The following is a 26,243-nucleotide window of genomic DNA, read 5'->3' as shown; positions in this document are numbered from 1 at the left end:
GATGCTGGGAAAGATTGAAGGCAGGATGAGAAGGGGACGACTGAGGATGAGATGGTTGGATGGCATCCATCACTGACTCAATGGACGTGAATTTGAGCAAGCTCTGGGAGTTGGTGGAGGACAGAGGAGCCTGGCGTGCTGCAGTCCGTGAGGCTGCAGAGTTGGACGTGACTTAGCCAACTGAACAACAACAGTAACAATCTAGCCCTCTACGTTCCAGCTCCTTCAGTTAAAACGGAAATAAAACTGCCTTCCTGCTTGTTGTGTGAATCAAAGAGGATAACTCTGAAAGCATCTGGGTATGGTGCCTGAAATATGATTACCTGATTGAAATGTAGGTTCTTTTTCACTTCTTCTGCAGTCTATCAGTTTTTTCACAAATGTAAGACTCAAAAATAAGTTAACTTTCTAAACTGGAAGATGAGTTGACAATTTTCACCATATATCATGGATAATTGCCCATGGGGAAATCGGGGTGCCCCAATAAAATGATCCATAAATGTAGACAGAGAATGAGATACACTCAATATCTCAAAGACTTAATTATCACTTAGCATAACCATTTGTTATCTGATTGATTCCACTGACGTGTCTACAAGTTTGAAGGACATTTTGACCTAATGTTTTGTTTGCAATGACCTCGGGCCCTCATCTCCATCTAGATACCATCATTTGGTTTATCTCAAGCTCTTTGCTCCATGTTCAAAGAAACAGAGGCAAATTTTAATTATTTTATCCAATTAATAAGCATGGTTAGTAGAAGTGAGATACAGTTGACAATGTTTACAACAGAGCAAGTTAAAATTTGTTAGTTTCCAAAACAAAACAAAATAACATGATTGAAAAAAAAAATTCCTTAGCAATGCTGAATACAGCAAACAGACTGGGGGAAAACTAGACATAGTAGAAATAATAAATAAAAAATAAAATTTGCAAGAACTAAAATTATATACAGTAACATTTGTTATTTGTCAAAAAATGATTGAAGAAGAAAATATTCTTTAAAAAGTAGTTCTCAATTTAACTTAAATTATTTTTATTTATTTATTATTATTGTTTTTATTATTTTTTAAATATAAATTTATTTATTTTAATTGGATGTTGTCACAAAAGAAAGTTCATCATATCTGATATGTTATTTTAAAAACTTCATTGATGAATGAAATCTTGGATGTAAAAAAAAGAATGTAATGAAAATAATTCCAATACAATAGAAAAAGGAAATGGAAGAAAATTATTTAACCCTGCTGCAAAGGTGTTTGATTAAAAAATTAAATTTGTATGAAGAAGTTTTAGCAAGTTTGTGCAGCCCTCTAGATGAGAAATCGGAAATGTTGCTATCATTCTAATGAGGATGTCTGTATTCATTAGACAGCAGAAACATCCTTAGGGGTCAAGAAAGTCAGCATGGAACAGTCACAGGATTAATATAGGATGTTCAAAATGATAGGATCAAAGCATCTTGCATTAATCAAAATCAATTCCATGTTTGGTTGAGTAAAGAAATTTTAAATTGTTTGATTGATATCTTTGAATGTACCTGTTGACTCATAGAAAATAGAGAATTTTATTAAATTAGTTCTGTTAAGCTTGCCACACAAAGATGGAATCCTTCCCTTCTAAAGGATGAAAAGTGTTTGATTCACAAAACGATGTCAAATTTATTTTTAAACTTGGCAGTGGTAACAAATTGCTGTTCTCTCACTCTCTCTCTCCCCTTTTCCTTACCAATCTCTCATCACAATCCACATGCCCACAATATCGGTAAAGAATGCCCAGCAGAACTGACTTGCTTACAGTGTTCACCAAGCATGTGCTTGACAGAGGAGTCACAGAGAGTCACATACCCTCAGCTGTCAACAAAAAACACTGGATTATTCATGAAAGAATATGCAGCTCTTCAGAGTCCTATTACACCATAGTATTATTTTTTGGATTTCTATAGATACATTTGCATTGCCATGAATAAATGTTTTTGCATGAAACTTATAAAACACTGTATTTGAAGACCAGAATCATGTATATTCACTTATGACAGGCTCTTAATACAACTGGGTGCTAACTGACTTTTGGAATTGGTTTTTTTGGTAATTCCCAAGGGGGTCAGAGAGAGAGAGAGTCCCTACATATCCCAAAATATACCATTTAGCTACAGAATAGCTTTGCAACCTGTAAACCCAAACCAGGATATTTAAAAAATTAATGGAATTAGCTAACACTAACACATGGTTTTATGGGCAGATGATAAAATTTGAAATACTGCCCTTCTTCTGCGGGTCACATTAAAAAAACTCAACCTTGACAAAATTCCATTTCAGGCTAGAAAGATTGCTAAAAATAAGCCCATCACTGCTGACCATCAGCAGCAGATTTTCAGTAAAGACTGCGGGCAATCTGGACACTGACTTTGATACTGTAAATAAAATTGCAGTAAATTTACTGTAAATGTAATTTCTTGGGAACAGAATCAGCTACTGTGGTTATGACTTTAATAAAGTACCACATGTTGGTAATAGCAATGATGACAGCCCCATCAACAGCAACTGGTCAGCGGCAGCAGTAAAGTTAACATGCACTGAAAATGTAGTGAAGCTTCCCTGATGGCTCAGTGGGTAAAGAATCCACCTGCAATGCAAGTCACACAGCAGAGGTGGGTTCCATCCCTGGGTCGGGAAGATCTCCTGGAGGAAGAAATGAAAACCCACTCCAGTGTTCTTGCTTGAAAAATCCCACGGACAGAGAAGCCTGGTGGGTTACAGTCCAAAAGGTCGCAAAGAGTTGGACATGACTGAGCGACTAAGCATTAAGCACCTGTGTGTGTCAGTCACTCAGTTGTGTCCAATTCTTTGCGACCCCATGGACTGTAGCCCACCAGGCTTCTCTGTCCATAGAATTCTCCAGGCAAGAATACTGGAGTGGATTGCCATGCTCTTCTCCAGAGGCACTTCCCAACCCAGGAATCGAACCCTGGTCTCCTGCATGGCAGGCAGACTCTTTACCATTTGAGAGCAGCTAATCCTCTCTCTATGTTATAGAACAGGAGATCGTGCCTTCGACAGGTAAGTAACCCAAGCAAAACCGGCACAGGGAATAAATGGGAGAGCCAGGCCTTGAAATGAATCTAGAACTCCCCTTCACACAGAGTCTGACCGTGCGATGTCAACAGAAGTCCGCAGGGGCCTGTGAAGCCAAAGGTCAGTTTCCAACATCTTCAGAAGAAACAATGGATGTAGATTTCTAAAGCTACAAACTCTTACGTGGACATTAGCTTTTATTTCCGTCTTTTAATGTTTCAATCGACTGAATCTGCCAATATCCAGTGTCTGTCAGTCTGTGTAATAATTTTTTGGTAGAGATTGGAGGTGTGGAAAAATACACCAGGAAGCAAAGCCATCATTTTTAAAAAGGTCTTCCTAAATCACTTCTATCTACAATGGGGTTTTTGGATTTTAGTTTCTGAGAAACTATAGTTGGGTTTTGTCTCTGTCTTTCCTGACAAATCAGAATGGAAGAAATAAAAATAAAAAAATAAAAATCAAGACTTTATGCCTTAGTAAAGAACATGTTGTTTAGTTGGTAAGTCGTGTCTGACTCTTTGCAACCCCATGGACTGTAGCCCGCCAGGCTCCTCTGTCCATGGGATGTCCCAAGCAAGAACACTGGAGGGGATTGCCATCTCCTTCTCCAGGAGATCTTCTGGGCCCAGGGATCAAACCCAGTCTCCTGCATTGGCAGGAGGCTTCTTTACCACTGAGCCGCTAGGGAAGCCTAAAGGACATGTTACAAGGAAATTTTGGCAGTAGTCTCCATAAGATTGTAGACTATGAAACATCTTAATTATTTATGTTTGTAGCTAGTTGGGGAAACTTTAAATCCAAAGCAAATGATTGCATATACACACACAAGGAAGGGGAGAAAAGAGGAATTTAAATTTTTATGCCAGATGTTTAATTAGTTTAGATAAAATGTTTAACTATCTTCTAGTTCTTATCATGTATGCAGGAGTTATGTTCACAGAGAAACATAAAATCTAAAATGGGGAGATTGTCCCAGTGGAAATTCTTTATAAATTCAATTGCCTTTATAAAAATATTCATATTAATACAAACCAAGTGGGGAGGGGTAGATTTGGAGTTTCAGACGGACATTTCAAATTGCTATATTTAAAACAGATAACCAACAAGGACCTGCTATATAGCACAGAGAGTTCTGCTCAATATTCTGTAAGAACCTAAAAGGGAAAAGAATTTGAAAAAGAATACATACCTGTATATGCATAACTGAATCATTCTCCCATACATCTGAGACTAAAACAACATTGTTAGTCAACTATGTGCTGTGTGTGTATGGGATTTCCCAGGCAAGAATACTGGAGTGGGTTGCCATTTCCTTCTTCAGAGGATCTTCCTGACCCAGGGATCAAACCCTCGTCCCCTGCATTGGTAGATGGATTCTCTACCACTGAGCCATGTGGGAAGCCCTTGATCAATTATACAGCAAAATAAAATAAAAATTAAAAAACTTTATTCCTTAACTGTGTGTGCAACAAAACAGAGAATCACTGAAGAAGAAAATCCACATAATTAAGGTAATAAACAGGAAAGCTTTTCATCAGTTCAACTTTTGTGAGATCAATTTTAACATATATACACTACTATATCTAAAACAGGAAAACAATGACTTACTGTATATATTCAATATCTTATAATAAGCTATAATGAGAAAGAATCTAAAAAATATAAATATTTCAACGTATATGTGTGTGTATTACTGCATCACTTTGCTGTATGCCTGAAACTAACACTACATTGTAAATCAAATATATTTCAATAAAATTTTCTTAAATTAAAAAGTATTTTAAAATAGGGTGTGTATTCCTTTACATGAGAATGTGCAGCTGGACCAAATTTGGCAAATACCATGAATAAAAGTATTTTCTGTGTTTCTCTGTCCTGAGTTTGTAATCAGTTCAGTTCAGTTGCTCAGTCGTGTCTGACTCTTTGCAACCCCATGAGCTGCAGCACGCCAGGCCTTTCTGTCCATCACCAAATCCCGGAGTCCACCAAACCCATGTCCACTGAGTCGGTGATGCCATCCAGCCATCTCATCCTCTGTCGTCCCCTTCTCCTCCTGCCCTCAATCCCTCCAAGCATCAGAGTCTTTCCCAATGAGTCAGCTCTTCACATCAAATGGCCAAAGTATTGGAGTTTCAGCTTTAGCAACAGTCCTTCCAATGAATATTCAGGGTTGGTTTCTTTTAGGATAGACTGGTTGGATCTCCTTGCAGTCCAAGGGACTCTCAAGAGTCTTCTCCAACACCACAGTCCTAAAGCATCAATTCTTCGGTGCTCAGCCTTCTTCACAGTCCAATTACACATCCATACATGATGTGGAAAAACCATAGCCTTGACTAGACGGACGTTTGTTGGCAAAGTAATGTCTCTGCTTTTGAATATGCTGTCTAGGTTGGTCATAACTTTCCTTCCAAGGAGTAAGCGTCTTTTAATTTCATGGCTGCAATCACCATCTGCAGTGACTTTTGGGCCCAAAAAAATAAAGTTTGACACTGTTTCCACTGTTTCCTCATCTATTTCCCATGAAGTGATGGGACCGGATGCCATGATCTTTGTTTTCTGAATGTTGAGCTTGAAGCCAACTTTTTCACTCTCCTCTTTCACTTTCATCAAGAGGCTTTTTAGTTCCTCTTCAATTTCTGCCATAAGGGTGGTGTCTTCTGCATATCTGAGGTTATTGATATTTCTCCCGGCAATCTTGATTCCAGCTTGTGCTTCCTCCAGCCCAGCATTTTTCATGATGCACTCTGCATATAAGTTAAATAAGCAGGGTGACAATATACAGCCTTGACACACTCCTTTTCCTGTTTGGAACCAGTCTGTTGTTCCATGTCCAGTTCTAACTGTTGTTTCCTGACCTGAATACAGGTTTCTCAAGAGGCAGGTCAGGTGGTCTGGTATTCCTATCTTTTTCAGAATTTTCCACAGTTTATTGTGATCCACGCAGTCAAAGGCTTTGGCATAGTCAATAAAGCAGAAATAGATGTTTTTCTGGAACTCTCTTGCTTTTTCGATGATCCAGTGGATGTTGGCAATTTGATCTCTGGTTCCTCTGCCTTTTCTAAAACCAGCTTGAACATCTGGAAGTTCATGGTACCCATACTGCTGAAGCCTGGCTTGGAGAATTTTGATCATTACTTTACTAGCATGTGAGATGAGTGCAATTGTGCTGTAGTTTGAGCATTCTTTGGCATTGCCTCTCTTTGGGATTGGAATGAAAAATTCCTGAAAAATCTGTATTAATCAGGTCACACCTTCCCTGGCCTCTGTTGTCTTGGGGATTGTATCTGCACATCATCAGTAAAGACTCCAATCCATTATTTTTGTTGCATCCTTGTTTTTACTTACTGTGTGTCTGGCATGACAAAAAAAATAAAAAAAAATTAAAAGAGATTTACCCCCAAAGTCCCAGTTCTGTAATTCTCTAGAAAGATGAGGCGTGGGTCACCCCTCATCTATACTTTTCTCCGGCTCGGTTGTGGCTGGCCCCTCAGATGGTGCTCGGCTTCTCCATTTGCTCCATGAATGTAGGCCCCCCTCTCCTCTAGGCTTTTTATTTTGTGACCCCCATCTGGGGAAGAGTTTTCTAGACTGAACAGAGTCATCTCATCCACTCGCCATTTCTGAAACACACCATGAGATTTCCTGCCTTTGCACCTTTCTTCACACTGTGCCCAGCTCCGCCTCGCCACCTAAATGTGCTCTAACGCAGCCTCTCCAAAGCAGGACTCATTGTCTGCAGCCCAGCTCAAATGCCATCTTCAGGGAGAGTCAGTTAGAAGCACTTCAACTTCTTTCTGAATTACCAAGGAAGTTTTTGCCTGTACAAACTTACGCCAAACCAACATGAAACAAAAAAGAAAAGAAAAAATCTGTGTATCTTTATGTCCACCTCTTGAATTTCTAACAACAAAGTCCACTTCTTAAAGGCAGGCTCTAAGATTCCTTGTTTTGCTCACAGCTCATAATACTATCCTTCTTAAGGCCTCAACAAATACTTGTGTCAGTCGCTCAGTCATGTCTAACTTTTTGCAACCCCATGAACTGTGGCCCACCAGACTCCTCTGTCCATGGAATTCTCCAGGCAAGAACACTGGAGTGGGTTGCCATGCCCTTCTCCAGAGGATCTCTCTGACCCAGGGATCGAACCCAGGTCTCCTGCATTGCGGGCAGATTCTTTATGGTCTGAATATTTCTTTTATAGTAAATACTGAGAACTTTGTAGGGTTTAAATGCAACAATCTCAAAGAGGTCTTTTTCTGTTTTATTTTTTCTATATCTTTAGTCTTTTAGGAAAATAATATGCAGAACATTAAACTGTCACTTATTCCAAAAGAATTGCTATGATTAATACACTCGCTGGAAAGGAATAATTGTATCTTAAACACATTTGATGATGTCTTCTTAAGACAGCAGCATAATTTGTTTTCCTGGTAACTGAACAATTCTGCCTGAAGAATTTCAGATTTGAGGTCTTAAGTTTAAATGATTTCCCCCCATAAAGGCATTCCAAGTGGGAATAAGGTCTTAAGTAATTAACCCTTATTCAATTGGCCTTTTATGGGTTAGATTACAGCCATTTGTATATTTCAGAGGTAATATACAAAAATATCACATTGGAATTTAGGTTATATTATTTTGGGCAGAAATGAAGACTGTGGTTCTGGCAAGATTATGAACTTACCTTATGTGCAAGCCTTTCTAATAGAAACACCTGAAAATATACATATTCTTTCAGAAGAGGAAGTGAAATGTACATATGCAAAAATGAGGACTAGCAAGTCTGCTGGCTGACGCTGCGGTGGGGATGGTATTGGGGAGACAGGGATCACAGCTTGAAAGAATTAACAGTGTCTGATCTCGGATCTCACGGCTGCAAGATGGTTCTTTCACAGTGCTCAGGAAAGCACACTGAAGTCCTGCAGACACTGGAACCGACGCCTTGTATACAACTGGGATGTTCGAATGTGACACACATAAGGTGAAGGGTAGAAGTAATTCACCCAACAGCTTACAGAGATGATGAGCAAAACCAGAGTTTGAAAAAAAAGCGTCTTGAATTTTAAAAATTTAGACTTGTGCCTTGCATTGCATTAGTATCTAAATGTACACGCTCCATGAAGCACTGAAACCTTGAAGTTAAGAAATTTTTAAACATTTGATCCTAGGGCAAGGGTAAACCCTACTGCTCTTGGCAGAAGCAAGCACACAAAGAGCAGCCAGAACTCTGAATATTCTCATGGCTCGGTCTGCACAGGGCTTCCCTGGTGGCTCAGGCGGTAAAGGATCTGCCCACAACGAGGGAGACCCGGGTTCAAGCCTCTGGTCGGGAAGATTCCCTGGAGAAGGAAATGGCAAACCACTCTAGCATTCTTGCCTGGAGAATGCCATGGGCAGAGGAGCCTGGTGGGCTACAACCTATGGGGTCACACAGAGTCAGACATGAGCAAGTGAGTAACACTCAATCCGGATGGGGTCACAGAGAGTTGGACACGGCTGAGTGACTGACATTCAATCTGTACAGGATCCTACAAGAAAGAAGCTCTATTAAAGATGAATTCACAATAAACGTTTTTTAAAAAATTACAAAATCCGTGAGGAAATAGCTCATCTTTTGCAAGAGTTAGATGAATAGAAAATTAGCCCATGATGAACTTCAATTAATAAAGTAAACCTGAGGCAATACAATAAGGCAGTATGCCTTTATAATACTTAAATTCAATTCAGAAGCTTGACCTCACGGACAAAAATAAGAAACTGGAATTATAAAAAGGGAACCAAAAATTATGGAAAATCAACAGATATCTGAAAAAGCACCAAATAAAATTTCTATATATAGCTGGTCAGAAAATAGTTAATAAGGATCTGTACCATCTGTATAATTAAATTCAGAAGCTTGATATAAAGGACATATATAAAATCTTGAACTAAAATTATATATAAAAAATTTTATGTACATAATAGTATCCTGACACATAAAGAACATATTCAATTATGCTTCAACAGACACTGAAGAGTCGGTGTCACAGAGGCCAGATTCTGTGATGGCCAACAAATGTAGTTAGAAGCTGTAACAAAGTTTTAGCTTCAGAAATTTCATATAGTTTGAGTAACAACTTTTGAGACTTCAACACTTAGAAGTGTATAGCATTAAATACATTATTTAGGAAAGAAGAGAAGTTTCAGATTAATTAAATTGAGGGTCTAAGTTACCAAAGAGGAAATTAGAATGACCCTCTCCAGCAAAAAAAAAAAAAAAAAATCTATCTATCTATCTATATATACATATATGTTCTGCCTTGTTCTACTTTACTTACTCAGGGAATGAAAATTTAAATAAGAATTAGACATTTTTTTATACCCTCTACTCCCCAACACCCTCCAAGATTTTCTCAAGTTTCAAAACATTGGTAACAACTGCTGATGAAGCTCTGGAAAAAACACATACAATATGACCAACTGCATAATTAATTAGTACAACTGCTTCAAAAGAATTTGACAATTTGTGCTGATTCTATAGATGTACATGCCTTTGACCCAGAGAAATTCTCGCATGTGGACCGAGAGAAACTTGCATTTGACTGCTCACTACTCACTACTGTCACAGTGAGAGGTGCAAATCAACTCAGAAAGGGAATGGGTAAGGAAGGGTGAGAAAGTGCCGATCGAAAGGATGAGAAAGCCAGCTTATTGCACAATAGGTTTCTAGTAAACAGCCAAAAATGAACATGTAAGATGGATAACTGTGAGGGACTGATCTTAAGAAGAAATGAGTTCAATCAGAATGTAAAAAGATACAAAGAAGAGAGAAATCCCAGCTCCTGTGTGTATTATCTGCCTATCTAGGGCAACCCATACAATCTATGTGCCTTGGTTTTCTCATCTGTAAATAAAGATGATAACAGTATTGGTATCATAAAATTATGGCAAGATTAAATGAATAATTCCTACAAGATGCCTTAATGCCTAGCACTGAGACAGCCTTGTGAATGGTTGTTATTGCTATTATCATTATAATTATTATTACTACTACTTCTTATATGTGTGATGATTTATATAGAAGATAGTGAGGGAAAGCTGGAGAAGAAAATGGCAACCCACTCCAGTACTCTTGCCTGGGAAATCCCGACAGAGGAGCCTGGTGGGTTACGTGGGGTCACAAGAGTTGGACACGACTTAGCGACTAAACAATAACGAGGGAAAATAATATCCTATTACTTTACTAATATATGAGCATTGTAACAACAGTGTCTAACAAAATCTTATGCACCCACTTGAACAGTAAGGAGGAAAGACAGAAGGAGCAAGGCAGAGCTGAAGGACTGTGGGGCTCTGGCTTTCTTTTTTCATACTGATTCTATTTGGCTCTGCTCAGTCTTCGTGGCAGCACACAGGATCCTTAGTTCCATTAAGCGGGGTCTAATGCCCTGACCGAGGCTCCACCCCGGGTCCCCTGAGTTGGGAGCGCAGAGTCTTAGCCGCTGAACCACCAGAGAAGCCCCGGGCTTCTGGCTTTATCTGTAATCTTGCACGGACTTTAAAAATAGAAACAGAATAAACATGTTAAAGCAAAATGTTAAAAAAGATGTAAGTTTTATAAGGGGACCATTATATTTATTCTAAACTTTTTGTGTTAAAAATATTTCATACTTTAAAAAATAAATTTTCAGGAAATTTCAAAATTTTCAAGCTTTAGGGCTTTGTTTCTGTGTTTTTGTAAAATGGGTGGAAAATATCTGCCACAGGGGATTTCAATAAATATCAGATGAGATAATGCACACAGTTAGGCATTGCACCGTGTATGCAGTAGGTGGTACTTAATAAATGTAAGTTAAATATTGATCTAATATAAATCTATTGTTTCCAAAAAGTGTAAAGAAAGAACAAATTTCCAACTTATTTTTCTACTCATTAAATTTATTTCTTGTTCATACATGAACTAGCTTGCAGATGTGATGGGAACTGGAAAAGCACAGAGAAATTAAAAATCAGAAGAATTCAGTTGGTCTTGGTTTAGGACTTTATAACTGGGAGTATGAAATTCACAAAATGTCAGAAGGCTTTTAAAAACATTGCTACTCAAAGTATGATGTGGGGTCCCACTCACTGGGGAGGTGGTTAAAAATGCTGGATCTTGGGCTCCACCTCAAAATTTCTAGAATTAGAATATGTTTTCTAATACAATCCTCACATGATTTCAGCATAAAGTTCGAGACAGTACTGAAAAAAAGTCCAGGGATCTGTCACTAGGGTCCATTTTAATGGTTAGAAAACTTCATTTTAGGCTTTTTCTCCCCTTTCTTAATTTCATACATTCCTAAGAATGAGAATCTACAGATCACGGTTATTTAAAAATGTTTTTGTAATCCTTTACACAGAACCTGAAAATGTAGAGTGCTAGTCAACCCTGCTTTCTTGAGGGAAATTTGATACAGTGATTGAAATAATCAGCTCACAATATCATGAGCCTGGTCATGTCCCCCCCATTATATGAGGCTTGTAAAGGCTAAGCCGTTAATAACTAGAGAGTCTTTCAAATCAATCAGCTTTTTATGATGTTTTATCCAATGAGGATCAGGAGATTTAGGATTAAATTGTCAATGAAAATTTGAAAATGGTATCTTACTTAATCCTTTTCTTTCCATTCTAGATTTTGGGCTTCTTTTTTTTTTTCCAGTGATACAGATACAGGTTTAGACATCTCCAACGGATGAGAGTACTCCTGCCAAAGGATTAAAAGATTAACAAGATTGAAAAAAAAATGCTTCCCTCTGTTACAGTGTACTCTCGTCTCTAACGCTGAAGCAGATCATTTAGAGTTCAGTGTGTCACAGCTTTAGAAACAGAGATAACTTTGAAACGATGCAAGGTAGCGTTTTGGCTACAAAAGAGAGCTACAGACCATGGTGTGGCCGCGCTGAGGAAGCAAAGCCTGGTAAGTACCACTGTTAGGAGGGCACAGCAGCACAGGCTGATACAGGGAGAAGAGAGCACCGAGGACTGTCACAGCCCACCTTCCAGCTGAGTCCATGTGACCTATGATGTCTGAGAGGGGTATGATCATTTACAGACGCATTTTAATGAATGCTTTTATAAATGTTACTGTGTGTTTTTAAGCATTAGGTAAAGATGCACAGTTGCATAAATCTCACACTTCCCTGGTGGCTCAGACGATAAAGTGTCTGTCTACAATGCGGGAGACCCGGGTTCGATCACTGGATTGGGAAGATCCCCTGGAGAAGGAAATGGCAACCCACTCCAGGACTATTGCCTGGAAAATCCCATGGACAGAGGAGCCTGGTAAGCTACAGCCCATGGGGTCGCAAAGAGTCAGACACGACTCAGCGACTTCACTTCTTCACACGCTAGTAAAGTAATGCTCAAAATTCTCCAAGCCAGGCTTCAGCAATACATGAACCGTGAACTCCCTGATGTTCAAGCTGGTTTTAGAAAAGGCAGAGGAACCAGAGATCAAATTGCCAACATCTGCTGGATCATGGAAAAAGCAAGAGAGTTCCAGAAAAACATCTATTTCTGCTTTATTGACTATGCCAAAGCCTTTGACTGTGTGGATCACAAGAAACTGTGGAAAATTCTGAAAGAGATGGGAATACCAGACCACCTGACTTGCCTCTTGAGAAACCTATATGCAGGTCAGGAAGCAACAGTTAGAACTGGACATGGAACAACAGACTGGTTCCAAATAGGAAAAGGAGTACATCAAGGCTGTATATTGTCACCCTGCTTATTTAACTTATATGCAGAGTACATCATGAGAAACGCCGGGCTGGAAGAAGCACACGCTGGAATCAAGATTGCTGGGAGAAATATCAATAACCTCAGATATGCAGATGACACCACCCTGATGGCAGAAATTGAAGAGGAACTAAAAAGCCTCTTGATGAAAGTGAAAGAGGAGAGTGAAAAAGTTGACTTAAAGCTCAACATTCAGAAAATGAAGCTCATGGCATCTGGTCCCATCACTTCATGGGAAATAGATGGGGAAACAGTGGAAACACTGTCAGACTTTATTTGTTTGGGCTCCAAAATCACTGCCGATGGTGACTACAGCCATGAAATTAAAAGACACTTACTCCTTGGAAGAAAAGTTATGACCAACATAGACAGCATATTCAAAAGCAGAGGCATTACTTTGCCAACAAAGGTCCATCTAGTCAAGGCTATGGTTTTTCCTGTGGTCATGTATGGATGTGAGAGTTGGACTGTGAGGAAGGCTGAGCACCGAAGAATTGATGCTTTTGAACTGTGGTGCTGGAGAAGACTCTTGAGAGTCCCTTGGACTGCAAGGAGATCCAACCAGTCCATTCTGAAGGAGATCAGCCCTGGGATTTCTTTGCAAGGAATGATGCTGAAGCTGAAACTCCAGTACTTTGGCCACCTCACGCAAAGACTTGACTCATTGGAAAAGACTCTGATGCTGGGAGGGATTGGGGGCAGGAGGAGAAGGGGACGACAGAGGATGAGATGGCTGGATGGCATCACGGACTCGATGGACGTGAGTCTGAGTGAACTCTGGGAGATGGTGATAGACAGGGAGGCCTGGTGTGCTGCGATTCATGGGGTTGCAAAGAGTCGGACACAACTGAGTGACTGAACTGAACTGAACTGAAAGATGTTATTGTATAAGACATTTTTTTTTTGAGTGGGGGCTGTCTGAAATCCTATGAGAGGGCAGTCCTCTTCATTGTGTACAGTAATAGCGAGACAGAGGGCCCCACTTCTAACCATGAAAGTGTAAGGTCGCTGGTGGGGCTCCCCCCCGCCCCCACCTGCCTGGCAGTGCATGTCTGAGCATCTGATAGAAGCTCTGCCAATCAGATTCTCCTTTCAGGGACTGTGAATCCCAGATGAACAGAAGGTCAAGACTCTTGCTCAAGGGATCTACAAAGGCAGACACACATCCAGGTCATCTTCGCAAAATGTCAGCACCTGAGCCTCCTGCACTGGGGCGTCTGGCTCACATTCTTCTCCTAAGTCTTAGTTTCCATCTTTCTATTTCTGAGTCTGCATGTCCTACTAACAAATTCCTTTTCTATCTCTGCTTGCAATCAAGAATCATCACTAATACAAAAATGTCACCTCTTCACTGGATTCAATTTTTTAAATTAATTTTTCATTGGAGTACTGTTGATTTATAATGTTGTATTAGTTTCTAAGTGAATCAGGTACATGGGCTCCCAGGTGGCACTCGTGGTATAGAACCCGCCTGTCAATGCAGGAGACAGGAGAGACGCGGGTTCCATCCCTGGGTCAGGCAGACACCCTAGAGGAGGGCATGGCCACACACTCCAGTATTCGTGGAGTATTCAGTATTCCAGAATCCCAAGGACAGGGGAGCCTGGCTGGCTACAGTCCCTAGGGTTGTGAAGAGTCAGACACGACCTGGTGACTCGACAGCAGCGCGAGGAGTGAGGGACCCAGGCTCTCGCCTCTTGACTGTCACTTAGTAATGAAATGACCTTGAATATTGATTTGTTCAAAAACTCTTTCTCCACATGTCCACACACCAGGAATCGCACACCGCAGTAAGGAAGCAGGGGTGGGCACAGTGGACAAAAGCCCCTGTCACGAAAGAGTCTGTGAACCTGGAGCTGGATTTCTCACCATAAAGTCAAAGAGCTGGAGTAAGGTCCTTCCCAGCCTAAAACAATAAGCCAGATCTCAATTTCCTTAAAATACGGTATAGGAACACATAAAAATATGAAGTAAAACAGAACACGAGGAAAATCAGCTTATAACTCACCTCTGATAGAATTGACCTTAGGAGTATTAATTCTTCCTTACAAAAATATACTATAAAGAAAAGTGAAGTCACTCAGTCATGTCCGACTCTTTGCAACCCCATGGACTGTAGCCTAGCAGGCTCCTCTGTCCATGGGATTTTCCAGGCAATAGTACTGGAGTGGATTGCCATTTCCTTCTCCAGGGGATCCTCCCAATCCAGGGATCAAACCCGAGTCTCTCACATTGTAGACAGACGCTTTACTGTCTGAGTTATCAGGGAAGTCATACTATAAAGAAGGGACATTATAAAATGTTTTTTAAAGGTTAGCTTCAGTTTGGTCTGATGCAAAACATTGGAACTCTTTCAGGAAGCATGCCTGTCAAGGACAAAAGGGAAAAAATTATTTCAAGGAAGTTAACAGTGATGAGAAAGGAAGTTCCACTTTATTCCTTGGGAAGATGAATCTGTTCTGTACATCTGCTATTAGTCAAAACATAAAGAACAATGTGTTCTCTAATCAGGTTTTATGTGTGTGTTGAATTTTCTGATTCATGGTAATTGGACCAGAAAAGGTAAAGCATATTATTAGTGGACAAATTACAGAGTGAAAACTAAATTAGCCTAGACTCTCGGCTGCTTCATTATAAAATTAGGTGGGAGAGGTCATAATTATTTAATTTGTGTCCAAATCTCAGCTGGAAAATGTTCCAAAGGAGCAAACGATCCAAGTAATTTTAGGAGAAGGGAAAGTCCTTGCAGTCAAGATTATAAAACCCAATATTGACAGACATAATTAGCATACTACCTTCCTGACCATACCTCAAGAGGTGTTTGGACAGCAAGTCTAATTCTCTAAAGATAAACTCTCTGTTATTTTTTTAATCGTAACTTAGTGAAACAGATCATTTCCTTGACATGCTGTCACCATAAGACGCCCTTCCTGACACATCCCTCAAAGTTGTTGACATTGGATGGTTGCTTCTGCTGGTTAATATGGGCACTGAACTATAGTAGGAAATAGATATATTAAGTACACAAAACTGAATTTGTTCTTCCATTAAAGTCATAAATCGTGGAAGCTGAAATAGCCTTTCAAGTTATTAGCCTGTTTTCTCATGTTATAGATGAGGAAACAGGCCCAGGCAGGTGAACAAAATCACGAGAAAGCTCACGGTTGATGGATGCTTGAGTTGTGATGAAAGGACAGACCCATTGCCCTCAGCCCAGGGTTTCCCCATCGCTGTGTTTTGCCAACACTCTTTATGAACTGACTTCCAGCTTACAGGGCCCCATTCATGACGCTGAGCCGTAACACCCAGACAGAGAGTAGGTGTGGCAGGGGGCAATGCAGAAGCAGTTCAAGGGGGTGGCTCCTTTTTCTTGGAAAATAAATATCTCTGCATATTTGTTGGATGAAAAACAGTAAGCTGATTAGTCAGTCTGCAGCAGGACTAGTATGTTGGAAATGAAAAACAAAAAGTTTTCCTTCTACAGCTGAATTTGAGAGTGTGCATAAGCTGAATTTCCTTGTCTGGAGACTCTCAGACTAGACTAACCTTACGAATTAATACGAGTGTATAGGTGAGAGAAATTAGGTCAGGTCCAAAAGGCAGTCAGGTAACTGATCACAAATCAGAATTAATATGGATTCACAACAAAGGCAGAGATTTAGTGCCGTAACTCACTGGACAACATTAGGAGCATGCTAGAGACTGATGAAGAAGCCTTCTGGACAAACTCATAGAGAAGGAGCCAATATTGAAGGACAGAAGATGTTTTAATCCAAGTACAGTCCAGACTTTGATTCTCCTTTTAGTCAAATCTCCTTTCCCCATCTCTCTGTCCCTCTCTTTTTCTCCCTCTCTCTCTTCCAGCTCATAGTCTCTTTATGTAAGATTTTTTGCTTCCATTGTATGACTTTATTGCTCTTTTTTACTTCATTTCTGAGAATGGATGTCTACAGCAAAGTATAGAAAAATGTTGTGATAAGAACATAAGAAAATGATTCTGAGATGAAAATTATCAGATGCATCAGTTTCTCTGTGTAGCTCCAGGACAAAACTGAGACGTCAGTTTTGAGAACCTAGACAGGAGCTTCAGTGGAGAAGGAAATGGCAACCCACTCCAGTGTTCTTGCCTAGAGAGTCCCATGGTCAGAGCCTGGTGGGCTGCTGTCTTTGGGGTCGCACAGAGTTGGACACGACTGAAGCGACTTAGCAGCAGCAGCAGACAGGAGATTCACTCCCTTGAATGTGCTGTCTTAAGTTCTCCAGCTCATTCTCCAAAGATGCCCTGTGAAGGCTTTGCATATGGCCTATGGTGAAGACTGGCATTTATTAGAGTCCACTCAGGGATGTTCTAAATGCTCTCTGCCACTAAGTGCTCATATAAGAACTTAGAACATTTTTTTTTCTTCTTGGGAATCTCTTGCAGCTTTATCTCTGTGCAAAGATCTGAGCTTCTTTCAAAAGTCCAAGATTGATTTTTGGAGAAGATAAATGAAGGATTTTCTAGCTAGCCAAGGAACAGATTCTCTGATTAAATGTCAGATTAGGAAGAAAAAATACCCTACATAAGGTACTGTGACAATTCTCTAAAAAGAAAGACTGTGAGAAGGACACAGATATTTTAAAATAGAGGGTTATAGCCTTCAGAATTTTCATTTTCTATAAAGTCCTTGCGGTTGATATGTTTAAAAATACGCACATGTGCAGAACATTTCAGATTCATTTATGCAGAATTATGTAACACTTGGAACAACTCCCTTAAATGCCCATGGATTATGGGGAAATAAAATTTTACAAATTATATTTGTAAATATCCCATCTTCTTTATCATTGCAAGTTCCCAAAGTATACTAAATACGGAAAGATAGTATGATAGTGTTCTTTCTCTTTTTTTAAAAAAGGAGAAAATAGTAAAATTTTTCTATTATTAACTTGCCATCTCAGATGCAAATGATCATTTTCTTATGATTTAAAAATATTGTAGTGACTGGCCAAGTTTACTGTTACTAACCCTCCATCAGATTTTTCAAGATAATATCACACATGACTTTAGATCTAAACATTTCTATGCACACGCTGGTCATATTTAAAAGTTCACCATTGAGACCTTAACCCATTGTTCTTTGAAAAAAAATGCAAGGTTGTTCAGAAAACTCACTCAAAAGCCATCACTTGTATCATGGTCTCTCTCCACACATCTCCCCACAAGGAGACTAATAGATAGTCAGAATACAGATATCAGTATTTATAGGCTTATCTTTCACCTTCTCCAAACTCTAGACAGGCCTCCTTCTCACTTAACAATGGAAAATGCGGCAAAAGCAAGCCCTTACCAACTTCCCACTTCAGAAGGCTGTTGTCTTCCCTCTCCATTTTTCCGATGACGTACCAGATGCACGCCATCCAGTGGGCCAGCAGGGCGAACATGGACATGAGCAGAGTCAGGACGATCGTGCTGTGCTGGGAGTAGCGGTCCAGCTTCTGCAGGAGGCGCAGGAGGCGCAGCAGCCGCACGGTCTTCAGGAGGTGCACCAGGGACACCTGCAGGGGCGACAGCGCTCAGCCGGGCTCGGGCCCCGCGGCCGCCGCGGGCCGCCAGCCGCAGCCGCGGGAGGCGCCCGGGACCAGCGCTGGTGCAGCCGGCACGCCCGCGCTAAGCGCACCTTGGGGCCGTTTCTGTCTTCTTGACATGTTACCGGAAGCTGGTAACGTAAAGACTGGGAGGGCCATTTGATTTCTCTGAGCGAGTGCTTATCTTCCTTAAGGCTTACCTTTTCCCCTATTATGGGCCTGGACATAACTTTCTAGGATTCTGATACCGAGCTGAAGCACAGGATGGGACTAGCACCGAAGGGAGACGTGTCCCCCCTCTCTCAGGCCCTCTCCTTCCACTGCCCCTCTTCCACGGAAGGGAGCCCCTTCCCCAGAAAACGGCAGACTGAGGGCAATCACTGGGGCGGTAACGCGATCACTTGGGTTTCTCGGTTTTAAATAACGAGACCTAGAGACCTGCCTAAGGTCCTCTCACAACAGCAGCAGCCCCGCCTGCCCTGCCTGACTCACGTGTTTGCTCTCTTGTTTTTAACATTGCTAACAGACAGAGAAAACACCTGCCCGAAGCACAGACATTCTGAGCTCTCTGATAAACTTACATGCTTAGGGAACCAAAAGCAATTGGAACAACATTTTGGAAAAATCTCCTAGATTCTGCCTTTGTATGGTCTAAAATTTTTTTAAAAAAATTAGACTTATTGTTAAGGGGTTATTTTCCTGACTTTAGGGCTCAACTGAAAAATGCCCAGCATGGAGTCCACCAGAAAGGCGAGTGTCTACTGACCCAGCGCTCTTACTAATCTACACTCTTCTCACACCTTCTGAGAGAAAGGAGAAGTCAGATAATATACTAACTCATGTGCAAACAGAGTTTGACGAATTCCTCGATCTATTCTAATCGGAGGGGTGAACCATGAATAAAGGGCAAGCAGGTGGCTTGTATGATTATACCTGAGAATAATTTTCCTTTTTAGGCAGGATCATAAACAAGCCCAGCATCTTTGGAGAGTTTGCCTTTGTAATTATTTGGAGTCGACTGACTTCCAGTTTCTCCCTCTTCCAGCCATCTCCCCTCATCTCCAAGAAACGCTGTACTTAGAAAGGTGCCTGACACATTTCTGTTAAGTGAGTGAATGGATAAATGGTTATGTGAAGATACGAAACACCCCAGGCTCACCGTAACAATAGGTAACCAATAAAAGTGCTTTCAGTTGTAATCTTGTGAATTATTCTATATTGAAATATAAAAACATCAGAAGGATGGGAATTCCCCGGAGAGCCAGGGGTTTAAGATTCCACTCTTCCACTGCAGGGGGCCCGGGTTCTATCACTGGGCAGGGAATTTAAGATCCCACAAGCAATGAGGTACGGCTTAAAAAAAAATCCTAAGGTCATGTAATTGAGGAACTTGCCAGGTAGCTGTGGCCTTTTATTCCATTTTGTCAGTTTCTAGGTTGAGTTTACTTTCTTCTTGTTCCACCAAGTTCTCATCTATTTCTTCTCCAGCCGATTATAAGCCAGCTTACAGGATTTACTAGGCATGAAGTTATTTTATAGGTAGGTGAATCTGATAGATGACAGTTTTATACGTAAAGTGAAACCTGGAGCAGAAGTCTCAGATGGGGGATAACCATCTACTGTGGACTGAATTGTGTCCCTGAAAATGTCATATCTTGAAACCCTAACCCTCTGTGACAGTATTTAGAGATGGGGTCTTTGGGAGGTTTACATGAGGTTCGTTAGGCTTACACGAGGTCATGAAGGTGGGGTCCTCAAGATGGGATTAACGTCTCTGTAGGAAGGGACCAGCCCCTCCATCCTTCCCTCCGCTTCCTGTCTGGGGGCCTCGTGAGGATACAGAAAGAAGGCAGCCATCTGCAAGCCTGAAGGAGCTCGCACCAAGAACCAAACTGGCGAGCACCTTGATCTGAGACCTCCCAGCTCTCAGGGCTGCAAGAAATAAATTCCTGTTGTTGAAGCCGGCAGGTCATGATGGTTTGCTACAGCTGCCTGAGCAGACGAACACACCGTCTTGAACACAGAGTGTGGATGCAGGCAAGCTCCCTGTTTCCTCTGAAAAGGGATGTTTGAGGGACAAATGTGGGGCTGCCCTTCCACAAGAACAACAGCCATTTGCAAAATGGCGTGAAAAGAGATATGAGCCTGGGAGTCCAGGAAGAGGCAGCCCCAGGGGTTTTGCTGGCAGTTTAAGAAAGTTATATGTGTTCCTATTGGAGTTAACAACTTCCTGCTGTAAAACATGAATTTGGGCTCTTGATGAACGGTTCAAGAAAGAGGCATATTTGATTTAGATGGAAATATATAATCTGAAAAAGAGAAAGGAGTCTTCTCATTCTTGGGACGCTGCTGTAAATTTGTCACTGATGAGAATTACAAGCACCTTGTAGATAGCTTCAAGACGATGAGGGAACGCCTTCATTAAAAACTCCTATGAATTAGCAGTTTCCCATTACCAAGTGGCCATAGCCATCGCCTGACTATCAACTAGGGAATTAAAAAAAAAGAGAAAGCAAAAAGCCAGTTAACATGTGCTGAGGTCTTTCTAGGTATGAGACTCTTGGCAAGGTATTTTACAGAAAGATTGCCTTTTTTTAGGCTGCTCAGAAACCCTGCAGGAATTTTTATGGTTTGGGGCCTATTTTGACACTAACTCCCCCAGGAAGTCACTTAGATGGTAAGCGACAAAACTTGAATTCATACATTAGCCTTCTTCACTCCATCGTACTTTCTATGACTCATCCATAATTTTATCTGCCATGCCTCTCACAGTGACTTATACCTAGTGAGTTTTAATAAAAAAACGTGTAAGCTGTGCATAAAATATTTGCCGTCAGCAATTGTGGACACAGCCCACACTAAAATCTGTCATACGTTTTTGAATGTCACCTATGAAGATTCACTAACTGGCTCCATTTTAGGTCTGGAAAATCAGCACTTTTGTTATGTATTTGTTTGCTCCTGCTTTTCTTTTTGTTAAGTCTGTGTAGTGTAACAAAAGTATAACTTATAGACTTTTCCTCATAACTTATGCTCTCCTGGGAAATAAATATACTATTTTAAACAAGCTTTTCTATTCAAATAGAATATTTGATGTTGACTAATTTATTGGGAGGAATAACAAACTTATAAGCCAATTTGTTAAATGATTACATGCTCACCCCTATGAAAAGCAGAAAAAATATCACTGATAAGAGAGATTCCTTCCTTCCTTCTTTTTCTTACTTTCGGACATAGATTTGATTCATAACTTCACCTTTATAAAGAATTAATGCTCTTTATTTCACAAGTGAAAATGAAAAAAGATAGCAAAAGCACAGCAAAAATGTGCAAGCATTTAAAATCCATCAAATTATGAAAATTAGACATCTCAAAAAATTCTTTACCCATGTTAATTTTAGGCAATGAAAACTTTTAATCATATCTAAGCATCTTATGTATTTTATACTGTATATATTCAATACTTTATATCATATAATATAAATTTTTAAGTTTATGCTATTTGTTCAGTGCCCAAAGAAAAATGGAATATAAAAACTATTATTAGTAGAAGCAGAGTAGCAAGTTGATTTACAGCAAAGTCTATGAGACACCACTTATTTAACAATTCTCCAGGATAATTTGGAAAATTTTTCTTATATTTTATGCATTATATATTTCTTTGGGATATTTTTTGGCAGTCTTGCAGACGCCTTGTTTTAAGTCATTATACTTTCATTACAGTATACTTATCTAGTCAAATTCAGTCTTGAAAAGCACGTTAAAAAGTTCAGATAGCAATTCGGTTTAACACTGATTGATATTATATACTAGATTTCCCCCAGAGCTTTCTTTTCAGTTGAGTTATAAACCTTTTAGCGATGTTGACACTCTCAACTTCCCAACTTAAAAAAAAAAATATATATATGGAAAGAAAAAGAAAAGAAAAATACTATTATGCAAGCAGTTAACAAGTGCACAGATTTGTACTAAATAGTCAGGAGTACAGTTCAGTCTTCATTATGAAGTAAGTAATGATCGTACTTGAAATATTGATCACTTTGTTTAATATTGAAAACTATGTTTTTAATTCTTGATAGAGAATATAATTTCTTTTGGGAAGGCTTGTCAATGTTTAATTTGAACAAATGCTTGGTAAATTTTTGCCTGCTAAATTTGGTTATTCTAGCAGCAAATTGCATGACTGGTCCAAAAATGCTATTATACCTTCTTGAAAGTCTATTTAGAAGGGAGCACTTAATGCTTTTAAGAGTGTCAATTGTTAAATAGTAAAAATAGCTATGATTACAAGTGGGCATCCTTTCTTTCCTGTAAGAAATCATAAAAAATGCTTTAGATGAATAAAGAGAAGTTAACAGATATCAATAAAAATTCAAGAGGATGCTTGATTTCTGCTGGTAGTCTTATTATTTAGAGCTCTGCTCAATCTAGCATTTTTACAAGGACTCACCACTGTGACATTGAAAGCATACAGGAGGTCAAAGGGCAGGGCAGCGATTAGATCGATGATGAACCACGTGGTGACGTAGTGAATGCAGATTGATCTCGCTTCAAAGATGACTTGGCCAGACTTGCTGACATAGGTCGTTCGAAAATTCAAAATGATATCTGAGCGAGAACAAAAGAGGAGAGAAAGAGGAGTTAGGAGAAAGGGAGGGAGGAGGAGGAAAGGCAGGAAAGAAGAGAAGGCGGGAGGAAGACAGCCAGGCGGGCGGGAAGGAGGAAGGGAGGAAGGCAATCGTGTTAGGTGAGACGAGCAGCCGCCTCTTAACTTATTTCAGGTTGACAACATCCGAAACACTGTTTCTGACAGATCCAGTTCAACTCAAAAAACAAGTATTGGAGAAGGGTGAAGAAAGTATTTTTTGAGCACTTCATGCATTCTAGACTTTGGGCCACATGTTAAAATTCAAAATAAATTAAGAAGAAGAAGAACAATAGGCAACGGATACTAAATGAATCTCCCTGCGTATTGACGTTGTCCTAAGACCTTGGTGTAGGTTCTTTCCCTTCCTCCCTAGAGCACCTTCCAGTAGGCAGTATTATCACAGTAGACAGCTCATAGTAGACGGTATTCAAGAGGCAGAGACCACGTCTCAGTGGGAAAAGTAGCCCCTCGTGATCATCTTGGCAACAGCGGCAGAGGCAGCGCTGGGCACAGGCATGCTCTGCAGTCTGTACTCTTCCTAACTTATTTTCCCAATAGTACACTCCTGTGCATACAAAAGCTTTAGTAATCTCTGTATGGGTATGAAATTCATCCCTTCCCTGAAGGTGTTTGTATTCACAAAATACCAGAAATTTCTTGTTTGGATTTCCGGGTTAAATTCCCTATTTCATTTAAAGGGAAGATGCAATCGTTTATCAATCTTTACTTGTATCACCCTTTTAATATATTGAATTTTTATGTTTATTTTATATTTGTATTTATTTTACACTTGTATTTTACTACTTATCAAACTTTTTATAATATATGATATCCTTGTGAGTGTTGGTCAAAGGACAAGTCCATAGCCCTGTGTGTCGTCTAGAGCTCAGTCAGGCTGCCTGTGAGTAGACTTCGCTGAGTCTCTCACATACCTCCTGGATTAAATATCACTAAAGCATTGGAAAAGTTCATTTTTTCCTTAATTTGCTTTATTTCTCAGTTTAATTTTTACTTTACATTGGAGTATAGTTAATTTAAAATGTGTTAATTTCAGGTGTACAGCAAACTGAATCACTTGTACATATATACATTTGCATTCTTTTTCAGATTATTTCCCCATACAGGTTATTACAAAAAAATGAGTAGTTTCCTGTGCTATCCAGTAAGTCCTTGTTAATTATCTATTTTTTAAAATTTTAAATTTACTTATTTTTAAATGGAAGATAATTGCTTTACAATAGTGTGTTAGTTTCTGCCATGCGTCAGCATGAATCAGCCACAGGCACGCGTGCGTCCCCTCCCCTCGGAGCCTCGTTCCCACCCATGCCCTCCCCTCCCACCCGTTCTGGCTGTCTCAGAGCACTGGGCTGAGCTCCCTGTGTCCTCCGGCAAACTTGCCCCGGCTATCTAGTCTATGTATGGCGATGCCCCCGGCTATCTATTCTACGTATGGTGATGTATGTGCCCCCACATTCCACTTTCAATTCATCTTTTCCTCCCTCCCTGCAATGCGTCCACAAGTACGTCAGTTTTAAGAAGGTGGACGAACCTAGAGCGTATTATACGAGTGAAGTAAGTCAGAGAAAACCAAATATTGTATGTTAACGCATGTATGGAATCTGGAAAGACGGTGCTGATGAGCCTGTCTGCAGAGCAGCAGTGGGGATGGGGACATAGAGGATAGGCTCACCGGCCATCTGCTTTATATACGTCACGCGTGCTAGGCTGCTCCAGTCACGTCCGGCTCCCTGTGACCCTATGGACAGTAGCCCATCAGGCTCCTCTGTCCATGGGATTCTCCAGGCAAGAGTACTGGAGTGGGTTGCCATGGCCTCCTGCAGGGGACCTTCCCGACCCAAGGATCGAACCCGCGTCCCTTACGTCTCCTGCATGGCAGGTGGGCTACCTACCACTAGCGCCACCTAAGAAGCCCATCTCACATCCGATCGTGTGTGTGTTCAGTCCCCACCTCCCGCTCCGTCTCCCACCACTTTCCCCTCTGGCAACCATGTCTGTTTTTTCAAGCCTGTGAGCCTGAGTGTTCTGTAAGTAAGCTCACTTGTATCAGATTTTAGGTTCCCATGTAAGTGATGACATATGATTTCTGTTCTCTGTCTGACTTAGTTTGCTCAGTGTGACACTCTCTCGGTCCAGCCTTGTTGCTGCAAAGGGCGTTATTCCATATTCCTTTTTATGACTGAGTGGGATGCCACTGCACCTATGTAACACATCTTCTTTACCCATTCATCTGCCGATGGACAGTTAGGTTGCTAGTTAAGTACAACTAACCTATGGGGAATTTCAGGATTGGTGTGTCCCTGTAAACGCGATGAGGGCTGAGCTCCTTATGAACTGGTGGCTCCAACAGAGGTGCATTTCTCTGAGGAGTGGCTTCACGGGGAGCATCATGATTTAGGGACAAAGCTCAAAGGGCAGAATGTGGGACGCAAACACCCTAAAAGGAATAGGAATTTAAGGAGTTACGAACTACATAATTTCAAAATGAATTAGAGTGCTCTTTATAGCTAATTTAAGCCATTGAAAATAAGTGGAATAGTGTATGAGGTTAAAAACTTGTTGCCATCATGATTGTAATAACAATAATGAAATTACAATAATGTGCATTTCATATTTGTATATCACTTTTACTTTTCACTTCTTGTCACATTTGAAGGCAGAAGTCTGTTTCCCTCCCCTATCTCCTCTCCCCTCAGCTACCACCGCCTCCCATCTCTTCCCTGAGTCACGGTGTACCCTGTGAGCATGACGAGACATCAAGGCATGATCACATTACATTATAGAGCTAAAGGGAGGTGGTCTGTGTGGCCTACCCTAATGAGGTGAGCCCTTTAAAGCAGAGTTTTCTTCCTCTGGTGTTAAGGAATTGGAAAGCAGGGAGGCACGCTCTTCCTGGCCTGGAAGAAAGCAACTGTCACATTCTGGGATGGACTACATGGCTGGGAATGGAGGGCAGCATCTAATGGCTGGGAGAGACCCCTCCTAGATATCTACCAAGGAACGGTAGATATTGTTCCACAACCATAAAGAAATGACATGCGTTCAACAGCCACATGGGAATGGAAGAGAATCCTGAGATCCAGGAAAGAGCAAAAGATGACACCTCGATTTCAACCTGGTGAGGCCCTGAGCAGAGACTTCAGCTAAGCTAGAGCTGGACCTCTGACCTATAGGAGCCA

At 40.5% G+C, this 26,243-nt stretch overlaps 1 protein-coding gene across 1 annotated transcript in view; it reads right to left on the bottom strand.

Moving 5' to 3' along the window:
* The window catches only part of KCNH8 (potassium voltage-gated channel subfamily H member 8), a 471,946-nt gene that overhangs the window by 145,361 nt on the left and 300,342 nt on the right, over nucleotides 1-26,243 (bottom strand). The window contains exons 6-7 of the mRNA XM_068978142.1: nucleotides 22,849-23,006; nucleotides 18,161-18,368 (exon numbers count right to left, since the gene is read on the bottom strand). Of these exons, the coding sequence (XP_068834243.1) occupies nucleotides 18,161-18,368; nucleotides 22,849-23,006 (366 nt within the window). The remainder of the gene's footprint in view (nucleotides 1-18,160; nucleotides 18,369-22,848; nucleotides 23,007-26,243) is intronic.

Source organism: Capricornis sumatraensis, chromosome 1 (genome assembly GCF_032405125.1).
Source record: "Capricornis sumatraensis isolate serow.1 chromosome 1, serow.2, whole genome shotgun sequence".
Taxonomy (NCBI): domain Eukaryota; kingdom Metazoa; phylum Chordata; class Mammalia; order Artiodactyla; family Bovidae; genus Capricornis; species Capricornis sumatraensis.
Note: the sequence above shows the minus strand (reverse complement) of the source record. Positions and strands in the feature narration are given on the sequence as shown.